This window comes from Euleptes europaea, chromosome 16, assembly GCF_029931775.1.
Source record: "Euleptes europaea isolate rEulEur1 chromosome 16, rEulEur1.hap1, whole genome shotgun sequence".
NCBI lineage: Eukaryota > Metazoa > Chordata > Lepidosauria > Squamata > Sphaerodactylidae > Euleptes > Euleptes europaea.
This window is the reverse complement of record NC_079327.1, coordinates 53,625,271-53,646,872: the sequence shown is the minus strand read 5'-3', so window position 1 is coordinate 53,646,872 and position 21,602 is coordinate 53,625,271. Positions and strand designations below refer to the sequence as shown.

At 41.7% G+C, this 21,602-nt stretch overlaps 1 protein-coding gene across 2 annotated transcripts in view; it reads left to right on the top strand.

The window, feature by feature from the left end:
• Nucleotides 1–21,602, top strand: part of DMD (dystrophin) — a 1,354,185-nt gene that overhangs the window by 1,245,043 nt on the left and 87,540 nt on the right. For both annotated transcript variants that reach the window (XM_056862020.1, XM_056862019.1), the window contains one exon: nucleotides 10,535–10,609. In XM_056862020.1, coding sequence (XP_056717998.1) covers nucleotides 10,535–10,609 — 75 coding nt within the window. The remainder of the gene's footprint in view (nucleotides 1–10,534; nucleotides 10,610–21,602) is intronic.

Sequence of the window (21,602 nt, the reverse complement as noted above, 5' to 3'; positions counted from 1 at the left end):
GTATATTACACTGAAACTATACTTTTTCACTTTCTTCATTCCTTCAGCCATGAAATGATTAATGAGTATTTTAATGAATGTATTCTGTATATATTCTTTCAGCCATGAAGTGATTAATGAGTATTTTAATGAATGTATTCTTTGTATCTCAATGTGATAACAGAATGCACACACAGAAACCCGTAGGCCAGTGATTCACAAACTGTGGGTCATTAGCCAAAAGTGGATTGTTAACTGTCTTGCAGCATCTCTGGATACCCTCTTATCCTAGCGGTGGGGAAACAGACAAAACGGCAGAGTGGCTACATTCCTCTTCACTCCCTCTTTCACCTTTCACTCTCATTTATTCCCAGGGTTCAGCACTGCTAGTCTCCTGATGCTCTGTAGTGGTGGCTACCAAAATATAGAGTAGCTTCTGAAGCAGATTCCATTAAAAAAAAAACAACTTAGAATTGATTATGTAAGTTGTACAACTTGGGAAATCAGAGGCTGATAGCAGAGACTAGTATTTTCTGCCTCCTATCTCCTCCATCACAAACAAACTACACACACATACATACACACATCTTCCAGGAATGTTCAGCCAAACACATGTGAAATATTATAAAATAAAGTAAAATATATATTCAAAGAAGTATTTTGGTAGACTGCCCTGCATTTAAATTTTAATTGTATTTCATTATTTACTCAGATTATTTTTACCTCATACCTTTAATTAGCAGGCTTTTGAGACAGCTTATAAAAATCAATTATAATGACCAGCATGAAAATATCATTAAGTATGTAAAATAAAAAGGTGCAAATAAAACAGATTAAAACACACCTGCATAGAAAAGAAATACAGATTCAAATATAAAGTAAAATTGTTTGGAAGCAGGCTGCAGAAAAACAGTATATTATCATTAACGTTCTAGTTGCTGTATACTAACAAAATTAACATCCAGAAAATAACATTCCAAGGTGAATTGTGACAGTGTGACCCAATTAAAAGCAATACATTCAACAAAGAAAGTTCAATAAACAAATATGTCTTAAGTTGCCCAAGAGCCTCTTAGTGCATTACACAACTGAAGCACAACCACAGAATTAGGACCACTATCTTTATTTCAATAAGTAGGGGCATTCAGAGCCTCAGAAGATGCTCTTAGTAGTTTTGTATGGGAACAGGAAGCCCTTCAAATACCTAAACTGTATGTAGGACTTTAAAGGCAACAAACAGCAGTTTAAATTATGTCTGGAACAAAATTAGTAGCCAGTGTATGTCTTTCAGCACTGTTGAAATACATGCCCTGCACTTTACCCATGAACAGTCTTCAAAGGCCTCTCATAGAGCATAGTTCAGTATTCTAACTTGTTTATGAACAGAACATGGGTAACCGTGGCACCTTTCTAAGGGAAGAGCAGCAGTTAGTGGACCAACTGATGTTGGCTAGAGACATTATGGGCCTCTCTGTAGGCACAAATCTAACAATATTGCCAAACTATGAACCTCTAACCATGTCCAAAACATGTGGACTCCTCAAAACCAGATTAAGTATAGTCTTGTCTGAACTATGTTTCAGTTGGTTGGATGTTATGCAGTCCTTTAATGATTTCAGACATTCAGAACTTCACCATCCCACCGGTTGAAAAGAGAACTAGAGCAGCATATGGATGACACTTAACTTTAAACCTCTGAACAATCTCTCCCAGTGATTTGATGAAGAAGGCCAGAGGAATGGAACACATATGTGTAGGTAATCAAAGAAACAATGACAGAATAGAATGAAGGAAATTAATTAATCCCTAGCTATTTTTCTTATCAAGTGAGCGTACTTTGCTGATATTCTCTAGTTTTCCCATACTGCATTATGCAGACAGCAGTGTACCCCAGTAACGTTCCAGTACCAGGTACTTCTTCGCATATGCTATAACAGGTTTAAAGAAATAATTTGCGTTGCTTGCATTTTTATGTTAGTCTTGCAGATAATTTCAAATGTTCTCCAGATCACAACAAATGTTAAATGTATGCTCACACAGCAATTAAAGAAAAATTATTATTATTATTCTCTACAGAAATTAGCCAAGTTATTGAAAACCAAATAAGTTTGCATGCTCATGTAGCATATGCATATTTAATTTGTAATGGAACATTATGAGGGTTTCCAAATCGAAAGAGAAGCAAAGGCAGCCACCAGTTGTTTAAATAGCTCTTGCATGCCCTCTCCCAGTGCAGCATGTTTCTACAAGCTGAGGCTTGATGCATGCACACTTTCCTCCATGGACTGCCTGCCATCACCGCCCCACTTGAGTCAAGGCGGGTGGCCAGAGTGGCATTGTGAGGGTTTCACTGAAAAGACTGAGATAGTGGGATATTTGCAAGGTCCACCTTAACTAACAGTGTAGCATGTACCTCTGAAATAATGAGAAGGCAGTATTAAGCCACTCTTCGTTCTTTCTCAATTGCAGTGATAAAATCAGTTGTCTAAGGCCACACCACATGTTCAATCTGTGGCCACTAAAGCCATTTTACAGAAGAATTTGACCATTTGATCAGAACTGTGGCATGGGGGGGGGGATCAGGCTATCATCCCGTCTGTGCATCTTTTCAAGTTGCCAAAACAGCCCTGGGGACTTGCTATATCGTGCAATTTGGCCCTAAATTGTGTAACCTGCTTTGATCTATTTTTTTAGCTGACTATTGAGGAAGAAGGCACCTTTGAGCCCATGCCAAATGGTTGCACTGAGCACAAGTAATCTCTCACTTTCAGAGATATCACATGTAAAGCCCTGGAGCCTTAGTCAGGCTCTTCGAGGTCTCCAGTAGGGCCCCTGGCACACAAATTTGTTCCTTTTGCTATTTAATTTGGCTTGTGTGCATAACACAAACTGGCAGCATGTCAGTGCTTCTCACATTGGGGAGGCACAACAGGAAGACATTAAGAAGTCTTCCAAAAAACAGCACTTAACACAGACACATATCCCCTGGATGAGTCCCATCCTTTAATGACCCTTCTGCTTCCAGACTATTCAGATGGTGATGGATGGCTTGGTCAGACCAAGTTGGCTCCAGTTACATGACCCCCACCTCTAAAGGGCCCAAACTAAACCAGTCAAAGATAGAAAAATGGGAGAAAGCACAGACCTGTGCATCTGAGCAAAAGCGAATAGCCCAAACATGAAAAAGCTGAATATATATTTGGGTTTTTGGGAATTGCCTATTTGGCTTTGGGTAGATTCCCAAGTTTTGGTATTCAACCGAAACTACACCCAAATGTTGCCAAAACTGCTAATTTTGGGTTTATTTTCAGTTCGGGTTTACCGATATGCACAGCCCTACAAGCAAACAACCTCTGAAGTTTATTAGCAGTATCACCACCCCAAGCATGCAAAGCTTTGAAAATATAGAAATATAATGTACTTCTTTGTGGGATAAAAATTGAATCTCTCCCTGTGCATATGTAACTATGAGAAGCCATGCTAATTCCCAAACTGAGTAAAATGTGTGACTTAGATTGAAATGGGGAGATAATTTTGGTTTCTGAGAGGTTGGGTCATCATTTCATTTTTTTTCTTCAGCAATCACAGCTGACTAGTGGCAGCCCATATCAATATTGGAACCAGTCTACAGCCCAGTTAGTCCAGAATTTGAGACTAGTATATTGATAAAATCTATAATTTATAAGGATCTCCTAGGAGGGTAAGATATCTACTATGGTTAAACGGGCAAGGACTTTACTGGATTGAACACATTGGGTGTACAGAACAGGGATCCCAAGATAATTGGGGAGGTGGGTGGCTGCAGTATGTAAGAGGGGGATCTGTAATACAGGTACATTTGCATTACTTCTCTGTTCTTTCATAACATGACCTTCACACTTGTGCTATATTTAGAACTTATCCGTAGCATACAAGACACATTGGCTTTTCTGTGCCTGGACTGCAGAAACCATCCTTTGATTAGAAGGAAACGGGATGATTTCACCCTGTATGCCATCAAGAAAAACTAGAATATGTTCCCTAGTGAAATGCTTGAGAGATAATTTTTTGTAACAACTTTCACTAAAGATAGGAAAAACACCTTTTTGCATCACAGTAGAATATAACAAATTCATGTCAAAATGTATTGCAGTTTTACATTATAATTTAGAAGTACTTAGAAGTATCTTTGCTTGCAAATTAACAAATGTTACAGCCCAGACTAAAGTGACATTGTTTTTAAATACTGCTTTTAAGTTGTGGGACTCACATTTGAGCTACCAGATGGCCAAGAGAAAGTACTACCTTGTAAACCACTGGTTCCCAGCCGGGGGGCCGTGGACCCCCAGGGGTCCACGAGAACTAAATTAAGGTCCGCGAAACAAAGTTTTCAACCCATAATAAATTAATATTTTCAATTAAAAGTTCTCTATTATAAATATATATATATATATATTCAAATATTATTCTAAGTTTAATGTTTAACTAACAGTTATGATTAAAGTTTATTTTCAAATTCTCTGAATTTTTATTTTGAACCTTGGGGTCCCTGCACCGAACAAAAAAGTCCTAGTGGTCCCTGGTCAAAAAAAGGTTGGGAACCACTGTTGTAAACATTCAGCAAGGTTGTTTTTTTAATGTCATATGCACAAAGTTCTTAAAATTAACGTAAAATATTTTTACTTTCATTACATCTACCCCTTTATCCCTAGATTCCCTGCCCAAAATAAGGTCTTTCTAAGTGGAAGTATCTTTCCATTCTGCTCTCTAATTAGCCTTTACAAAAATGTGAAGGTACACAGCATTTAGCAAAAGAATGCATGGACTGTCCAGAAATTGTTAATAGGCGGTGTGTGTGTGTGTGTGTGTGTGTGTGTGTGTGTGTAGAGTTCTGTAAAGTTGCAGCAGACTTATGGTGACATTTAAAAAAATTTATTAATTTTTTTTTAATAAAAGGGGCTGTTGACCCATCAGAGGCTCTAACATCAAACACCTTTCCCCAGAGTCACTCCTTTGAGTCCAGAGTGCCTCCCTTGAGAAGTATATCCAGAGAAAACTATCCTCTGTGTTAAGCACAATTTGTGTCCCTGTACCAGTTCCTTGTACAGTGCTTTTGCTGTAGAAAGCTTGACTGAAAGGTAGATGTGGAAGCATGTAAATTCTTTGTACCGAAAACTTCTTTGCTTGTTTGTCCTGAAGTTAATGTTTAACTTATGCTGTCAGGGGAAGTCTGGTATTCAGCATTCATTCATTCATTCATTCTTGTGTGTGTGTGTGTGTGTGTGTGTGTTTGAAACATAATGCTTTGTGATCTCTATTCACTGGACTACTCTTTTGGATCACATTTCCTCTATGAACTGGAATTGCTGATCAGAGTTTGTCTGAGAGCACATTTATAATAGATTTTATTTGCTGTTTGACAGCCTCTGAACACACAGTGTTACTGAAGTTGTTGCTTGAATATCCCTCCATTCCAAGCAGGAGCTCAGGACTTTTAATAACTGTATGACAAGCAAAATTCATCAGTGCAGTCAACATTATACAGAGATGCAATGATGGAGGGAAACTGCGATGTCGGATCTGTGTAGTGGTTAAAGACAGGCAGAGCAATCCTCAAGGGGGTGGGCTGAATGGCCTTTGGAGCCGGCATGACCCCTGCCGTTAGTGCCACTTGTGCCGAATAAGTGGACACTACCACCGGTGCAGGACAACTTACACTGGCTCTGGGGAGCAATGTGGTAGCACGAGGCTCGGACGCCGGGGCTACCTCCCTGGCAGCGTTTCTCCAGTGTGAGGGCTCACACGGGCACTGAAGGTGGCATTCCCTGAATCCTTTTGCCCTGTAAACGCCCCCTTTTGCAAGCACAAACTTGCACCTGCAAAACATGTGGCGTAGCCCCATGAAACTCAGTGGAGGAGTTTCACGGGGCTTTGGGGGGATTTATTTTTAATTTGCTCTGGGCTGCTGCAAGCCACTCAGGTGGTGGCATGGCTATGCCATCTCCGGGCTCTCCCTAACTACCTCCCCTGCTTCAAGATTGCTCTGTGAGACTTCCCGGCAGGGAATTAAGTCCTTGACTGTTTTTGCCAGTGCTAGGGCTGCCTGCTGATAGGTTTGTGGGTAACAATTTTTTTTCCTCTCCCTTGTAGAGAACTTTTTTTAGGACGTGCTATTCTAATGATTCCTACATTTGAAATTGTTGAATACAATCTAGATTCAATCATGTGTACTGAACAAGAATTTTTCTTTCTTTGAATATCTATAAGCTATAATTTCTGGTGAGGAGACCAGATATCAAGAATTGTAGACATTCTTGTGAATAATACAAGTCCTGTAATCATGCCGTTGCTTCAAGTGCATCTCTTACATAAGGAACATTTGAGGTTCAAACATTTATTGTAGAATAAATTTGATTTAAAAATACACCAATGAAGGAAGTAAGCAAATGCGATCAGGCATACAAATGAAATGTTTATGAGTGAAATTAAGTGAGATTATATTACTGTTGATACTGCAAGAAAAATATAATTGGCTCTAGTGATAAAAGACAAATTTACATGTGCTATAAAAAAGTAGCCTTCAACAAGGAAACAAAAAGGATCAAATAAAGGGGGAAATAAAGGAAGCCCGTGGTGCAGAGTGGGAAACTGCAGCTCTGCAGTCAAAGCTCTGCTTACTACCTGCCCCTCGATGTGTTGCTGGCGTTACTCTTCGTTCCGAGTTTGACCAAATGTCACTTGAAGCTAGGGCGTGGTTGGCCGCCTTTAAACTACACCTTAAACTGTGCTTTAGCACTGAGGGGTTCCTAGCTTCTCTGAAGCATGACCCTTTCAAATCCTCATGGCAAAAAGTCTTAGATGAGAAACTGGCGTTGCTGGGCTTCTTGCAGGATATGTTATCAGATCTTGGGAAAACTGAAGCTTTTGCCAAAATTAAAAAGCGCATTAAAGAGCTCGATTATAACAGCACTACTTTTCGTGCTCGTCGTGTCTGTTCATCCCAGTTCTTCGGAATACCCCCTCCACGTGGTCTGCCTGCCTATACATATTATCTGACAACTCTTCGTCTCTGTAGAGCTTTTTGCTTGGCTAGATTGAATGCTAACCCTTCTATGGTAATGCAGGGCAGAATTCTGAATATACCATACTCAGACAGGATCTGCCCTTGCTCTTCTGGCTCTATTGACACATTAGCCCATGCCCTTTTGGAATGCCGCTTTTACGAGGAACTTCGATCGCACTATATTTCCCCCCTTTTAATATACAAATCCAATGCCTCTGTGACTGACATAATGCCTTTTTTACTAAGCGACAGGGACCCCAAGGCTACATTGTCAGTGGCAAGATTTGTTTCAGTCCTTCTATCCCTCCAACACTAGATATATGCTGCTCAAGATCAATTGATCAAGGAGCTTCTAAGGGATAAAAGGAAAGGCTTACTACCTGAGTTTAATCCTGATGAAAGTCGGTTTCAGGTAGCTGGCTCAAGGCTGAATCAGCCTTCCATCCTTCCGAGGTTGTTGGGGGTAAAGTGTAGACTGGGGAAGGCAGTGGCAAACCACCCCGTAAACATAGTCTGCCTAGTAAATGTCATGATGTGACGTCACCCCCTGGTGCTTGCACAGGGGGTTACCTTTACCTTTAATGGGGAAAATAAGCAGTAGTATAGATCAGAGGTTTGGAAATGGAACATGTTTTCATATCCAGACATGTTTTATTAGGGTCGCCATGAATCGGAAGCAACTTGACGGCACTTAACACACACACACACACACACACACACACACACACATGTTTATTATTATTAAGCAAAACACTCCAATTAATTGCTTATCATGTTACTGTATAAAGTTTTTTTCTGGTTTATTACTTCTTCCATCATTATCATTTACATTGGTTAACCAGCATTTGAATGCTTTTCTACTTCACTAGATGCTAGTTATATGGTAATCTGTGTTATTCACTTCTGAGACTCATTTGTAATTTAGAACTCTTTCTTCTTTCCTCTGTCCTTAATGTACTTTTCAGAGCAAGAGAATTTATCTTTAATGAAATTGCAGTCATGGTGCCTTGGCAAAACGAAAGTTTTATTAATTTGCTTTCAGGATAATTTAAGGATTTTTGTTTAAATTCCAGAATTTATTCCAAGCCAAATCAAGGTTTGTCACTGTTATGGTAAAGCAGGTCTGTAGGGTTGCCAGGTCCTTCTTTGCCACCGACAGGAGGTTTTTGGGCAGAGCCTGAGGAGGGCAGGGTTTGGGGAGGGGAGGGACTTCGGTGCCATAGAGTCCAATTGCCAAAGCGGTCATTTTCTCCAGGTGAATTGATCTCTATCAGCTGGAGATCAGTTGTAATAGCAGGAGATCTCCTGCTAGTACCTGGAGGTTATCAAAAATACGTTAGCCCGTAGGCTCATTCAATAACATCAACCACTTACTGTGTATTCAATTTTATATTTTTCTTAAACAGAATCAATCACAACAAATATTCTGTTGCCTGACTATCTGACTAAACCTAAATGTATTGTGACATCAAAATTGATACAGCTCAAGATAGATATAAATGTTCTAAAGGATTGATACAAACGTTACAAAATAGTAGAAACGAGTTCTGCATGCAAATGCAGCAAAAATGAAAGTCCATTAAGAAATGAAACCAAGGACATCGTCCTATAAAGTAAACATCTCCCAAGCTGGAGAAAATTACTCAGTCGAATCAGCAGTTGCCTATATGGTCCAAGATATGGGAAGGGAACCTTCTGGGCTGGAGATGGCAAGGACAAGAGCACATTTATGCTCTTTCTCGGTGGTTCACAAGTAGAGTATGGAATGAAGAAAAGAGAATATAAATCAAAAGAAGAAAGAGCAAAAATATTTTGTTTTTGTCAGCAGGGCTTTTTTGTGTTAGAATTTATATGCAAGACTTTTATTTATTAATGCTTTTGTTGATGTAGAGATGATGCGGCCTTAAAGGCTGCATTTTTTCATTTCTTGCTGAATCCCCATAAGGAGGACAAATGACTATAGTGCAGCGTAACCAGATTCACAGGTACTGTTTGGATTTTTGGATGCACCATAGCTCAGCAGCATAAATATGGGGCTTACAGAACATCCAGTGTTTATTCCCCAACGTTTAGAAGCAGCACTGGGAATGCCTCTGCCTGGCACCTTCAGGAGCCACCGCCAGAGTTGCTGGGAACAGACAGTACTGGCATACGGGTTTGGGCACCTGACTCATGCTGCAGAAGAGTTTCAGATTTGATCCAGGAGAACTGAGGTACCACAATCCCAAGCATATGTAGGCAAATCCCTAGCAAAGGCTTTCCAAGCTTATTTTAAATGGGCTTGCCACGTTTATTTTAAGTCCCATTCTTTTTTCAAGAGGAAGAAATCTTTCAATAAAGATATTGTCATGCCTCTGCCCTTAGGCAGCATTTCCTTGACTTGGTTGTGGCCGCCAGCTTCATTATTATACACGTCACCTTCATTATAAACTTCAAAGGGTATCTTTAGAGCTAGGTTGTTATTTAAACTGAAGCGGTTGGCCTTTGAGAAATCTGCTGCAGCCAACAGTCCCAAACTAGGTGAAATTGGCACTGGAGTCAGTATTTTATAAAGCTGCATTGTTCCCAGTTGCATCCTGGGATTTGGTTGCCACATGCAAAGCCTGGCAGAAGTCTACATCTCTCTTTTCTTTTTAATTTGTTCTATGTCATTTTCCCTTTCTAGTTGTCTAACAAGCAGTTCATTGCATCTGTTAAGCAGAAGAAAAGAAAGTTCTTAATTGATATTTTTCTTAAAATAACTCCATTCAGTGGCTTCATAATAGCACCCCATATCCTCCAAAATTAAAATAATTTGAGATTATTGATTTCATTGCAGAAGTGATAAGGAAATGTTTAACTTTTCATTGAATTCAGTTAACCTTAAAGGTGGACAGAATCGAGTGGGTGTAGAGGAGAGCAACGAGGATGATCAGCGGCCGGGAGACCGAGCCGTATGAGGAAAGGCTGAGAGAATTGGGAATGCTTAGTCTGGTGAAGAGGAGGTTGAGGGGGGACATGATTGCTCTCTTTAAGTATTTGAAGGACTGTCACTTAGAGGAGGGCAGGGAGCTGTTCCTGTTGGCAGCAGAGGATAAGACCCACAATAATGGGTTTAAATTGCAGGAGGAAAGGTACCAGCTGGATATTAGTAACAGTTGTTTGACAGTGAAATCAGCTGCCTAGGGCGGTGGTGCGCTCCCCCCTCACTGGCAGTCTTTAAGCAGAGGCTGGACAAGCACTTGTCAGGGATGCTCTAGGTTGATCCTGCATTAAGCAAGGGGTTGGACTAGATGGCCTGTATGGCACCTTCCAACTCTATGATTCTATGATACCTAATGCTGGCTGGATGTGAAGTATGTCCTATCAGACCAGTGTTGCTATTATGAACAATGACCTTTCTATTTCCAATTCAATTCATTATACATTTAGATTGTTTTCCATTTATGCTTAGCTTTTCTCTGTACTGAATACATTTATTCAAATGAAGAAATAATAGCTTTCACCCTTTCCCACCTCTCATTCATCTTTTAGCTGACCTGAACAATGTAAGATTCTCAGCATACAGAACTGCCATGAAGCTCCGAAGACTTCAGAAAGCCCTCTGTTGTGAGTAATCAGAAAATCTTCATTTTTGTTTATATGTATTTAAAATGTACTGAAGCTGAGTTAATTCATTGTTGCTAAGGCCAGCTTGTCCTACATTTGTTCTACTAGTTCTTCTAGAAGAGGAGGCTGAAGTTGGTTCCCAGTTCGTTCCCACTTCCTTATTCGCATTTCCTAGTTCCTGAATGATATTGAGGCCAATTTAAAAGCTCTGTACCCCAAAAGAAAGTTTGTTCCACCACATATCATACACACCCAGATTCAGGGGACTCTTCCCTCTGAGGGGATGCATGCTGGTTCCTGGTCCAAAGCCCAGTACTTGTGCCAGCTGCTCCAAAATGGGGTGCCCCCAGGACAAATGCACATACAGACACTGGGGTCCAGCTATACCCCCCCCCCAAATCTGCTTCAGCCTCCTATTTAGAAGTGAAGTGGATTCAAAGCTAGTGAGGTTAGTGGAACACAATGTCTCTCCTGCTGCCCACCTCCTCTCCTGCTGCCCACTGAGCCTCCCCCATTTTGTTTCCGGAGATCAAGGCTGCTCGAAAATAACTGTGACAAAGTTAGGGTCCACAGGGAAAAAGAGAAGTGGTAAAAATAATCCTCCCAGCCTCCACTAATGGAAGTGCTAAATACTAGGAAATGCCGGTGTTTTGTGTGTGTAAAGTGCTGTCAAGTCACAGCTGACTTACGGTGACCCTGTAGCATTTTCAAGGCAAGAGACATTCAGAGGTGGTTTGCCATTGCCTGGCTCTGCATGGGCTGAGAGAGTTCTGAGAGAACTGTGACTGGCCCAAGGTCACCCAGCAGGCTTCATGTGAAGGAGCAGGGAATCGAATCCGGTTCTCCAGATTAGAGTTTGCCACTTTTAACCACTGGCTGTCTGCTAGTCTTATACACGTTCCATATTACTGAGCAACGAGACGTTTCAAAGACAAGGGGAATAGGGAGAAGTGCATTTGGAGGAGAGAGTACTGGAGTCGTGCCATTTATTAGTATTTTGTTTATTCCTAAATAAACAGGTAGTGGCCAGGTAGAGGCAAAGGGACACATGCAGAAGATCCTCTGCCCTCATAGGGCAGGCTGAGCCTATGCTATCTGCTATTTCCTTTGCCTGTCCACCATGAGAATTGTCGCTTCTTTCTACATGTACCAATCTCCACTCCTTTCAGCTGATAGTGGGTTTCCTCCCTCAAATTCTGATGGGCTGCTTAAATACAGCTAGTAAAGCCTATTGAGGGGGATTTCTGTTGTTGTTAAGACACCAATAATATATGCTGAATCACAATGATCAGAAACCACGACCACAACAACAGAGTTTTTATTAAAGAAATTTGGTTCATCATTCCTACATTGAAAAATAAGGAATTTGCTCATTCCTGTTAAGTTTAAAAAAATAGTTGGGGAGAGTTTTAAAAAGGAGATTGGGGAACATATAATTAATGCCAGTGGTACTGTTGCATAAATTTCAAATGAGTGATTTTACAGGGAAATTGATATTGTATTGAGTTTTTAAGTGTAAGCATTTTTGAGTCTCTGTTTCCAATTTGTGGAGAGTTGGTATAAAAAACAGTTTGGAATATCTGTAAGAGTTAATCTAGAGAGGGAATCTGCACACAGTGAGGATGAGATGATAGCCCTCCTTGCCTTTGGAGATGTTCCAGTAATTCCCTGTCTGCCTCCTAACACAAAGACTTTTCATACAGCAGTTGTAGGCTAAACTTCATGTTACGTTTTCCCCAGGGATGTCCCTGAGTCAGGTGGAGGGTTGCATTCTGAAGTTCCACACTTCCCAGGCACTTACAGGCCCAATTCAGTTCAGTACTGCAGAGAGAGGGGACTAGAAATGTCCAAGGAGGCACTGTTTGCTCATTCAGGAAGCCTAATGTGTAGCTCATCAGTACATGTCCAGCCCCCATGAGGGCAAAAAAGCAAATAGTGCCTCCAAGGCTGTTTTGTGTTAGAAAAAGGATGCTTGGGGATGGTTTAAGCCCCCTCTCTCCATGTGCCAAGGTCCTACTTCAGACTAGGGAACTTCAAAACACACCTCTCCACACTTATTATTTATTTACTTCAAGTATGTGCCCCACCCTTCTCTCCAATAGGGACTCAAAGCAGCTTACATCATTCTTCTTTCTTCCATTTTATCCTCATAACAACCCTGTGAAGTAGGTTAGGCTGAGAGTGTGTGACTGATCCAAGGTCACCCTGCAAGGTTTCATTGCACAATGGGAATTTGAACCTGGGTCTCCCATATCCTAGTCTAACACTTTATCCATGACACCAGAATGGCCTGGGGGTGGTCCCCTGGGAAAGCACAACAGGTAGTTGGGTTCTCTGTGTTCGCTGAATTCAAGGGGCGGGGCAGCAGGATTTTATCTATGGTTGCAGACCTTCGTGTATTCAACCAAAGGTCTGCATTTTGTCAGGTTCCTGATAGAGCCTATGAGTTTGCAGGAGCCCCGTGGCGCAGAGTGGTAAGCTGCAGTACTGCAGTCCAAGTTCTGCTCACGACCTGAGTTCGATCCCGACGGAAGTTGGTTTCAGGTAGCCGACTCAAGGTTGACTCAGCCTTCCATCCTTCCGAGGTCAGTAAAATGAGGACCCAGCTTGCTGGGGGTAAAGGGAAGACTACTGGGGAAGGCACTGGCAAACCACCCTGTAAACAAAGTCTGCCTAGGAAACGTCGGGATGTGATGTCACTCCATGGGTCAGGAATAACCCAGTGCTTGCACAGGGGACCTTTACCTTTTATGAGTTTGCATGTTGCATACGCATAGGTTCTCCTCTCATTTCTATATAAAGACAAGGAAGTCAGGATGAGCAACCACAATTTGTCTCCTTGCCTCCATTTACTTGTTGAACAGATAAAGTTAAGCAAGCCTACTGTTACTTGAAAAAAATAAAATCTATGTAATTATGCGCTAAGCTGGCCTGAACTCATGAGATCATGACTGCTAAGCAGGGTCAGCCCTGGTTAGTGGTTGGGTGAGAGACCACCAAAGAAGTCCAGTGTTGCTACACAGAGGCAGGCAACAGCAAACAACCTCTGAATGCCTTTTACCTGTAAAACCCTACAGAGTTGCCATACGTTGGGTGTGACTTGATGGCACTTTCCACCACCAGTTATTTTCAAGAATGTGATCAGAGTCTAGCAATGCTTTTTCAGAATAAACCAATGGTGGCTCTACTATGAAACTAATGAAGCTTGAGCTTCAGGGCCCCTAATCCCAGAGGGGGCCAGAAGCAACTTTTTGTTTTTTTGAATGAGTGAATTTTTCAACAAAATCGATGGAGTTTTTTGAAGTGTTTGTTATTAAAATAAGGCTATTTTAGTGATAGAATCATAAGCCAGTGGGTTGAACTACTTAATATTGACCTTAGAATATGCTCTAATGCCCATTTCATATGGCCTCAAAATGTCCCAGTAATTGCTCAGATTTCAAAATTTTCTCGGGGGCTTGCAGCGCCTGATCCCCCAGCTGTATGGGGCTCACTGAGCTCACCAGAATCTATTCATTACCTACATTTTGGCAGCTGGATCTTTGAATCCTTCATTGGTGCACAGGTTAATAGTTCTACAGCTCAGCCCTTAGGCTAGAGCCACTTGGAACCATAAAAAGACATCTGAATTCTCAATTCAGGCTGCACTCATTTCGCTTGTGCATTTTAACACCGAAAATCAGATTTTGACCTCTTTATCCTAACGAGCCCCCTCTGATGAACTTCTACCTCTCTATGAGAGAATGAACCAATACATCTGCCATAGAACAATCCCACTGAAGAAGATAACAGTGGTTACCCAGACCTCATTGCTGGTGGGAAGGGGCTCACTGTATGGCCAGCACAGCCTTTGTGGTGGGGGGTGGGGTGAAAGGCAGTGCCATCATCGTTTTCCACCAGCTCAAAAGCTGGTTGGATTCAGCCTGTTGAATACAGAACATATTAGTCCCATTCTGCAGACGCTCCATTGGGTGTCCATCTGTTACCAGACTCTGTATAAAGTATCAGCTACAAAGCCCTCCATGGTCTTGGATTCTCTTATTTGCAGGACTGCCTCTCTTCCTATGCTCCACTGCGACAACTTTGCTGAAGTCAGTAGGGGCTTCTGCAGGTGCCAGCCTGCAAATGGGCAAATTCAACAACTGACCGTACGTGTGCTTTTTCTGTTGTGGCTCCTGCCTTGTGGGGTAGCCTTCCCAAGGGGGTCAGGAAAGCTCTCACTCTCCTAGCTTTCTGCAAACTATGCAAAACTGAACTATTCAAGGGGACTTTTCTGCACAGATAATAGGGTTGTATTGTACAAAATGGGTAAGTAATGACCTGGTGCTTGCACAGGGGACAACTGTTACCTTTTTAACCTAATGTAACCTGAACTGGTTGGAAGAAGTGAGGGTATAAATACTGGAAATAAATCACATGGATTTATTGTATATATTTGTATATACATGTACTGGGAAATTGTAGCTGATTCACAGTTAAATAGATAGGCAATCGCAATAGAGAAGATGTATATACACTTAGTATGCGGTAAAACACAGTTTACATTTCCCTACACTACATAGGAGCCCCGTGGCGCAGAGTATTAAGCTGCAGTACTGCAGTCAAAAGCTCTGCTCACGACCTGCGTTCGATCCCGACGGAAGTCGGTTTCAGGTAGCCGGCTCAAGGTTGACTCATCCTTCCATCCTTCCGAGGTCAGTAAAATGAGGACCCAGCTTGCTGGGGGTAAAGGGAAGACTACTGGGGAAGGCACTGGCAAACCACCCCGCAAACAAAGTCTGCCTAGAAAACGTCAGGATGTGACGTCTCCCCATGGGTCAGGAATGACCCGGTGCTTGCACAGGGGACCTTTACCTTTACCTACACTACATTATCATGAAAACATTGTATTTGAAAAAGATCCTTCTAGAATAGCAATTTCTTGTGCATCCTCTGTTTGGCAAAAAAGATTGTACCAAAGCATGTTTTGGAAACCTTGCAGCAAAGCTGGGAAAAACCTGCAAGGTGACCAATTGCAGGACAATGTTGTATGGAAGACACCCCCCCCCCAAAAAAAAAGCTACTGCAGTTTAGGTAGGAATTAAGATTGTGCAAAAGAAAAAAATCAGTTATGCTGCGTTTTGTGGTCCCGATGTAAACTTCTTGCAGCTGTGGAGAAATCGGGACCACAAAACGCAGCATACAAACAAGGATAAAAGAACATGAAAGATGCTGCAGACTTGGCCAACCTGAGAAATCAGCAGTGGCTGAACATGGACTGACACAAACAGGACACAGGGTCTTATTCCAAGACACTGAAAGACTGGACAATTCTACCAACTATTTTGTCAGATTGCACAGAGAAGCCATTGAAATTCATAAACATCAACACAACTTTAACAGAAAAGAAGAGAGTTTAAGAATGAATAAGGCTTGGCTTCCTGCCCTGAAAAACCTCCAGACTAACAAAGGCTACAGTCAACAATAGCCATGCAGATTAGCTTTGGATTTCACACATTACCAGATCATTTCAGGATACAATGCTTCCATATTAACATACCACACTCTCATTAGTACATTATCCTGATACTTACAGGACAATGATTAGCACATTACGTCTGCAGGACAGTACTCAGCTCAAACCCAACCCCTCTCTGACTCTTCCTACACACTTGACACTGAGAGACACTGTCCTTCAGTGTTACTCCTCTGAAGATGCCTGCCACAGCTGCTGGCGAAACGTCAGGAAAGAAAATTCCAAGACCACGGTTACACAGCCCGGATAACCTACAAGAACCAAGGAATTAATAAACTTTTTAAAAATGGGAAGTACCTTAGGATATTAACTCCTGTCTAACCTTGTGCTCCACCAATAATTCCCAAGGAACCAGAGGAGTTTTCTCTACAAGCAACTGCTTCCCTAATAGTGGAACTGTAACTCTAACCTCCGCCATCCTGAATAGAACCCAGTAGAGTCTACCCATTAACTTTTAAGCTATTTTTTAAAAGTATTTGGAGATTGATATCCTTCACTTCTTTTAAGGCCTAACAGAAGCCTAATTGGTAAGAAACTACAGCCCTACAGCTATAGCTTAAATTTGAGGGAAATGTAACCCAACAAGTTCCCAACAGGCCCTTATTAAAGCTAGTAGTGTCTTGACTGTCTGAACAGCAAACCTTCCAAGAGAGAATGCTAGACTCAATAAATCCACCAAAACCTTATGCAGACCAGAGAACACAAGAAGACACCAAACTGCCACAAAAAACCTCTCTCTCAAGGCAACAATGAGAACAATGACAACAACAACAAAGCAGGTCCTCCCCTCCAAACAATCAATCAAATCACCCCCTCCTTTCAGGTGAAAGCCAGCAATGACACACAGAATCCCCCCCAAATCCTAACAGTGGAAATGCAAAAGAGCAAGCAGTAGAGAAATGGAAGCTGTGCCCCCCATCAAACAATCAATCAAATCACTCCATTCAGGTGAAAGCCAGCAAGATCTGAGGCAGAGAAACCACCCAAAATCCAAACAGTGGAACTGTGAAAGAGCAAGCAGTGGAGAAATGGAAGCAGTGGCCCCCAAACAATCATTCAAACCACCACCTCAGACTAGCACTCCCCCCCCCCCCACCAACCAACAGGCCAAGGCCTGCTGGCTTCTAGCAAAATTTAGAAAATAAGCCCCAAATACAACAGCTGGTTTAAAAGGAAAATGATGATATTTCAAACCCTTTGATGTCTTCTCCAGACAGCAAGGAATCCAATTCAAGCAGCAGGTTGTAATCCAGCAGATGAGGATGAGGCACCAGGACACAAAGGGAGAATCAGGCAGCAGGAACTAAAGCCACCAAACTCTCTCAAACATCTGTGAGGAGTGGCTGGTGTGGGAACCAGACCTGCTTTTATAGTCTTCGGTCAAGCACAGAAAAGTCTGAAAATAATTCCAGCCAAAAAACACCTTCTGTGATTGGTGAAAGAACACTGTTCTTTCTTACCTGGGTTCCTACTGGTCACTGAGTATTCCTGGCCCTCTTTCTTCTCCCTCTTGAGGTTGTCCTCTGTTGAAAATCCAGGTAGAATGCATTGCTGCCATTGGCCACATGGGAAGCTCCAGTGAGCCTTCCTATTGGCCTCTCCAACATATCTGCTCCCTCTCTCCCTCCTGCTGCCCTGAAAACCAGCCAGGGGGCAAGATTTAAACGCAACATGGAGACTCTGCAGAAGGCAAATAGCCGAAACCAAAAAAGCTAAATATCTATTTGGCTTTCAGGAATCGCATATTCAGCTTCGAGCAGACCCCTAGGTTTTGGTGTTCAGTAAAACTGAAATCCAAATATTTTCAAAATGGCTAATTTTGGGTTTATTTTTGGTTTGGGTATATCGATATGCACAAGCCTAGTAAGAATGCAGAGCAAGAGCTCCATGTGAAAGTAACCTGTAACTAAAATCTGGACTTTGAGTCTCAGTTAACGTTAATACAGTCTGTTAATTGTATATCTTCAAGTACAGTACATTGGTTTCTGCATTTGTAGAAACTGTTCCCTTCCCACTGCCAAGAAGCATTGCCAAGGGGATCACCTACAAAAGGTCATGAAGGTCTCCTCCCTCTCTGTTCTGTGTGTGGAAATTCTTGCTTCAGGAGAAGGTGCACTGCCAGAAGGAGGAGGAGAAGCAGTTTCTCTCTGCTTCTCCTCTTCACTGCAACCCCATGTCCAGTAATGTTTTTGTCCATGGAGAGCCCACAGCCAGAATGTGGGAGTCTCAGGGTGTTGCTGTGGGAAGGGAAAGGTGGAAGAATATTAGTTTCTCTGAGTTCCTTGTGCTCATCATTTTCCAACTCACTTGCTTCTGATAATTCTGCAGTTTTTCTTACATCATTTCATGTTCTTTTCTACTGCCACACATAAAAATTATCAAAACAAAACAGATTTCCAGGTTTCAATTTCCATTCTAAATCAGATATTTTGAAGAATCCAAAGCAGCTGAAGCATATGTAGATTTATCTGTGCCTCTTTCTGTTCTTATAATGTCTTTCTTGCTAACTACTGTGCTGCAATGTAATCTGTGCATATACTTTGGAGATAACTTAAATACCACAGTTGTGTACCTGTTTGTTCTGGGAAACAAACATAGCTGTGCTTTCCTTTCTAGTAATGACGGTCGTAGAGAGAGGGTAAACAAAGGGAATCATGTTTTTTCCATTTATTTCTGTCCAGGTGGACAATGTCAAGCAGTATAAAAATAGAAGAAAAAATATAGATGCACTGATTATAGCATTTAAGTGAATATGTGAAATTCTTTAGTCTATAAAATGCTTTTAATCATTTGCCTTTTCCAAGAAAAAACTGTTGGTTTTGTGTGTGTGTGCTAATAATGCCAGTCCTCTTTTGACCTGTCTTGAGGACTTTATGACATTGTTTATCTTTACTTAAAGGCTTATTCAAGTCATTGTTTTATAGTTCCGGACGTTTTTACAAGCACCTGTGCTAAATACCTAAGCACATTCTTCATGCCTGCTTTAAAGGAAGCTGTTTGGGATGACTAGTTACCATAGTTTGCTCTTTTAAGGCATTGTATTTTCTAAATAAGATGCCCCCCTTAAATGCTCTTTTACAGCACCATTCTAAACCAGACTTAATTGTACAGCATTGTTGTTGTTAATAAATTTCCTTTAGCATGGCCACTTTTACACTTGACTTGTTAGTATTGTGTAAGAAAGAAAGGGACAAAATTCTCTGGGATCCCATATACAATAAAATTGAAGCCATTTGCCTGAGATTAAACTGCATCTCATGTCTGCCAACTGGAGTTTAAGACCGATTGGGTTTCATCCAGACAGCTTTTTCACCCAGTTCCCCTTTTTATTGCAGCCCTTGTCCTACATGTTTTTTGTCCCTGCAGATCCCATTTAGAGTTTCCATCCTCCAGGTTGGGCATGGAAATCTCCTGAAATTACAACTGATGACAGAGATCAGTTCCCCTGGAGGAAATGGCTGTTTTGGATTATGCTGTATAGCATTATACTAAAGTTGCCAGCTGATGGCTGGCATATGGTGGGAGATGGAGGATTCCAGCGTCATGCATGATGTGACATCACTTCCAGGGAAAACTGGAAGTGATGTCACATTGCTCTAGGAATTGTGAGAAACTCCATGGAAAACCATAGTTTCCAGCAATTCCTAGAGTGATGTGTAGGGTTGTGAGGCTCCTGATGGGGGCAGATGATCTCCCGCTTTGGGGGCCCTCCCCCAAGCACCATCCAGATAGCTGGTGGGGGTCTTACCAGGCTTAACATGAGGCATAGGCCTTGAAATTGCTGGTGTGATGATGTCATTTCTGGAAGTGATGTCTTCACATTGGTGGTGACAGGGGAGGTGCTCTGGTATTTGGGCAAAACTGTGGTAAAAACAGCTTCTGCAATAGAGTTTTTGCCAAAATACCAGAGCATCTCCCCTGTCATTAACTGTGAGATGGCATCACTTCTGGACAAGAGCCCCTCCACCCCCACTCCCCCGCTGATGGTCAGGGTGGGGGACGGGACCTGGACATCACTTCTGAGTTTTTCCCAGAAGTGACATCATGCTGTGCATGATGCTGGTGACTTTAAAAAATCTTCCCCTTTCCAAAGGAGCAGCAACAGGAACAGAGGGTTGTGGCAGGGCCTGGCAACCCTGTTTTATACCCTCCTAAGGTCCCCCCTCCTCATACTCTCCCCTCTCCAGGCTCCACCCCCAAATCTCCAGAAATTTCCCAACAATCCTACCCATGATCAACCATACCCATGATCCCCAGCATAGCCTTGAGTGGGGGGGGGGGGGAGGTAGTGCCATCATCGTTTTCCACCAGCTCAAAAGCTGGTTGGATTCAGCCTGTTGAATACAGAACATATTAGTCCCATTCTGCAGACGCTCCATTGGGTGTCCATCTGTTACCACACTCTGTATAAAGTATCAGCTACAAAGCCCTCCATGGTCTTGGATTCTCTTATTTGCAGGACTGTCTCTCTTCCTATGCTCCACTGCGACAACTTTGCTGAAGTCAGTAGGGGCTTCTGCAGGTGCCAGCCTGCAAATGGGCAAATTCAACAACTGACCGTACGTGTGCTTTTTCTGTTGTGGCTCCTGCCTTGTGGGGTAGCCTTCCCAAGGGGGTCAGGAAAGCTCTCACTCTCCTAGCTTTCTGCAAACTATGCAAAACTGAACTATTCAAGGGGACTTTTCTGCACATATAATAGGGTTGCACTGTACAAAATGGGTACGTAATGACCTGGTGCTTGCACAGGGGACAACCTTTACCTTTTTAACCTAATTTACATTTCCCTACACTATAATATCATGAAAAAAAAATCTTGAATAGCAGTTTCTTGTGTATTCTCTCTTTTTCTCTTCTACCTTTTTCTTTTGTGTGATAATTAATAAGATATTCAGTAGAATAGGTGAAAAGTAAATGTTTTCCATGGGTAGGGAATTATTGTTTGTTCGAGGGTATTGTTTGTTTAAAGTTTTTCTGGGATTATTTTTAATCAGTATTTTAAAATTGTGTTTTCAATCTGTTCTCCTTCCTCCCACATGTCTCTCACCATGATTCTATTTATTTTATTACTTTGTTTCAATTGAAGTATGTATTTTTTAAAAATGTAATGTGTTTCATTTTATAAACGTTGAAAATTGTGTTTCAACTAATCTCACACTTTCAACCCATGTTGGTACACAAGGTAGCTTTTAATCATAAAAAGGCATAAAATACAATAAAAACTAATAAAAGTGATTACGAGCCAAGAAATAATAAAAATTCTATCCTACAATCATACATGCATAGGATAAAAGATACCTACACAGTCATTTAAAAGCCTGAATACAAAAAAACGTGTTAACCTATAAGGAAAGTCAAGGAAGAAACAGCACTATATACATAGTAGTAGAAGAAGAAGAGTTGGTTTTTATAAGCCGACTTTCTCTACCACTTAAGGGAGAATCAAACCGGCTTACCATCGCCTTCCCCTCCCCACACAGG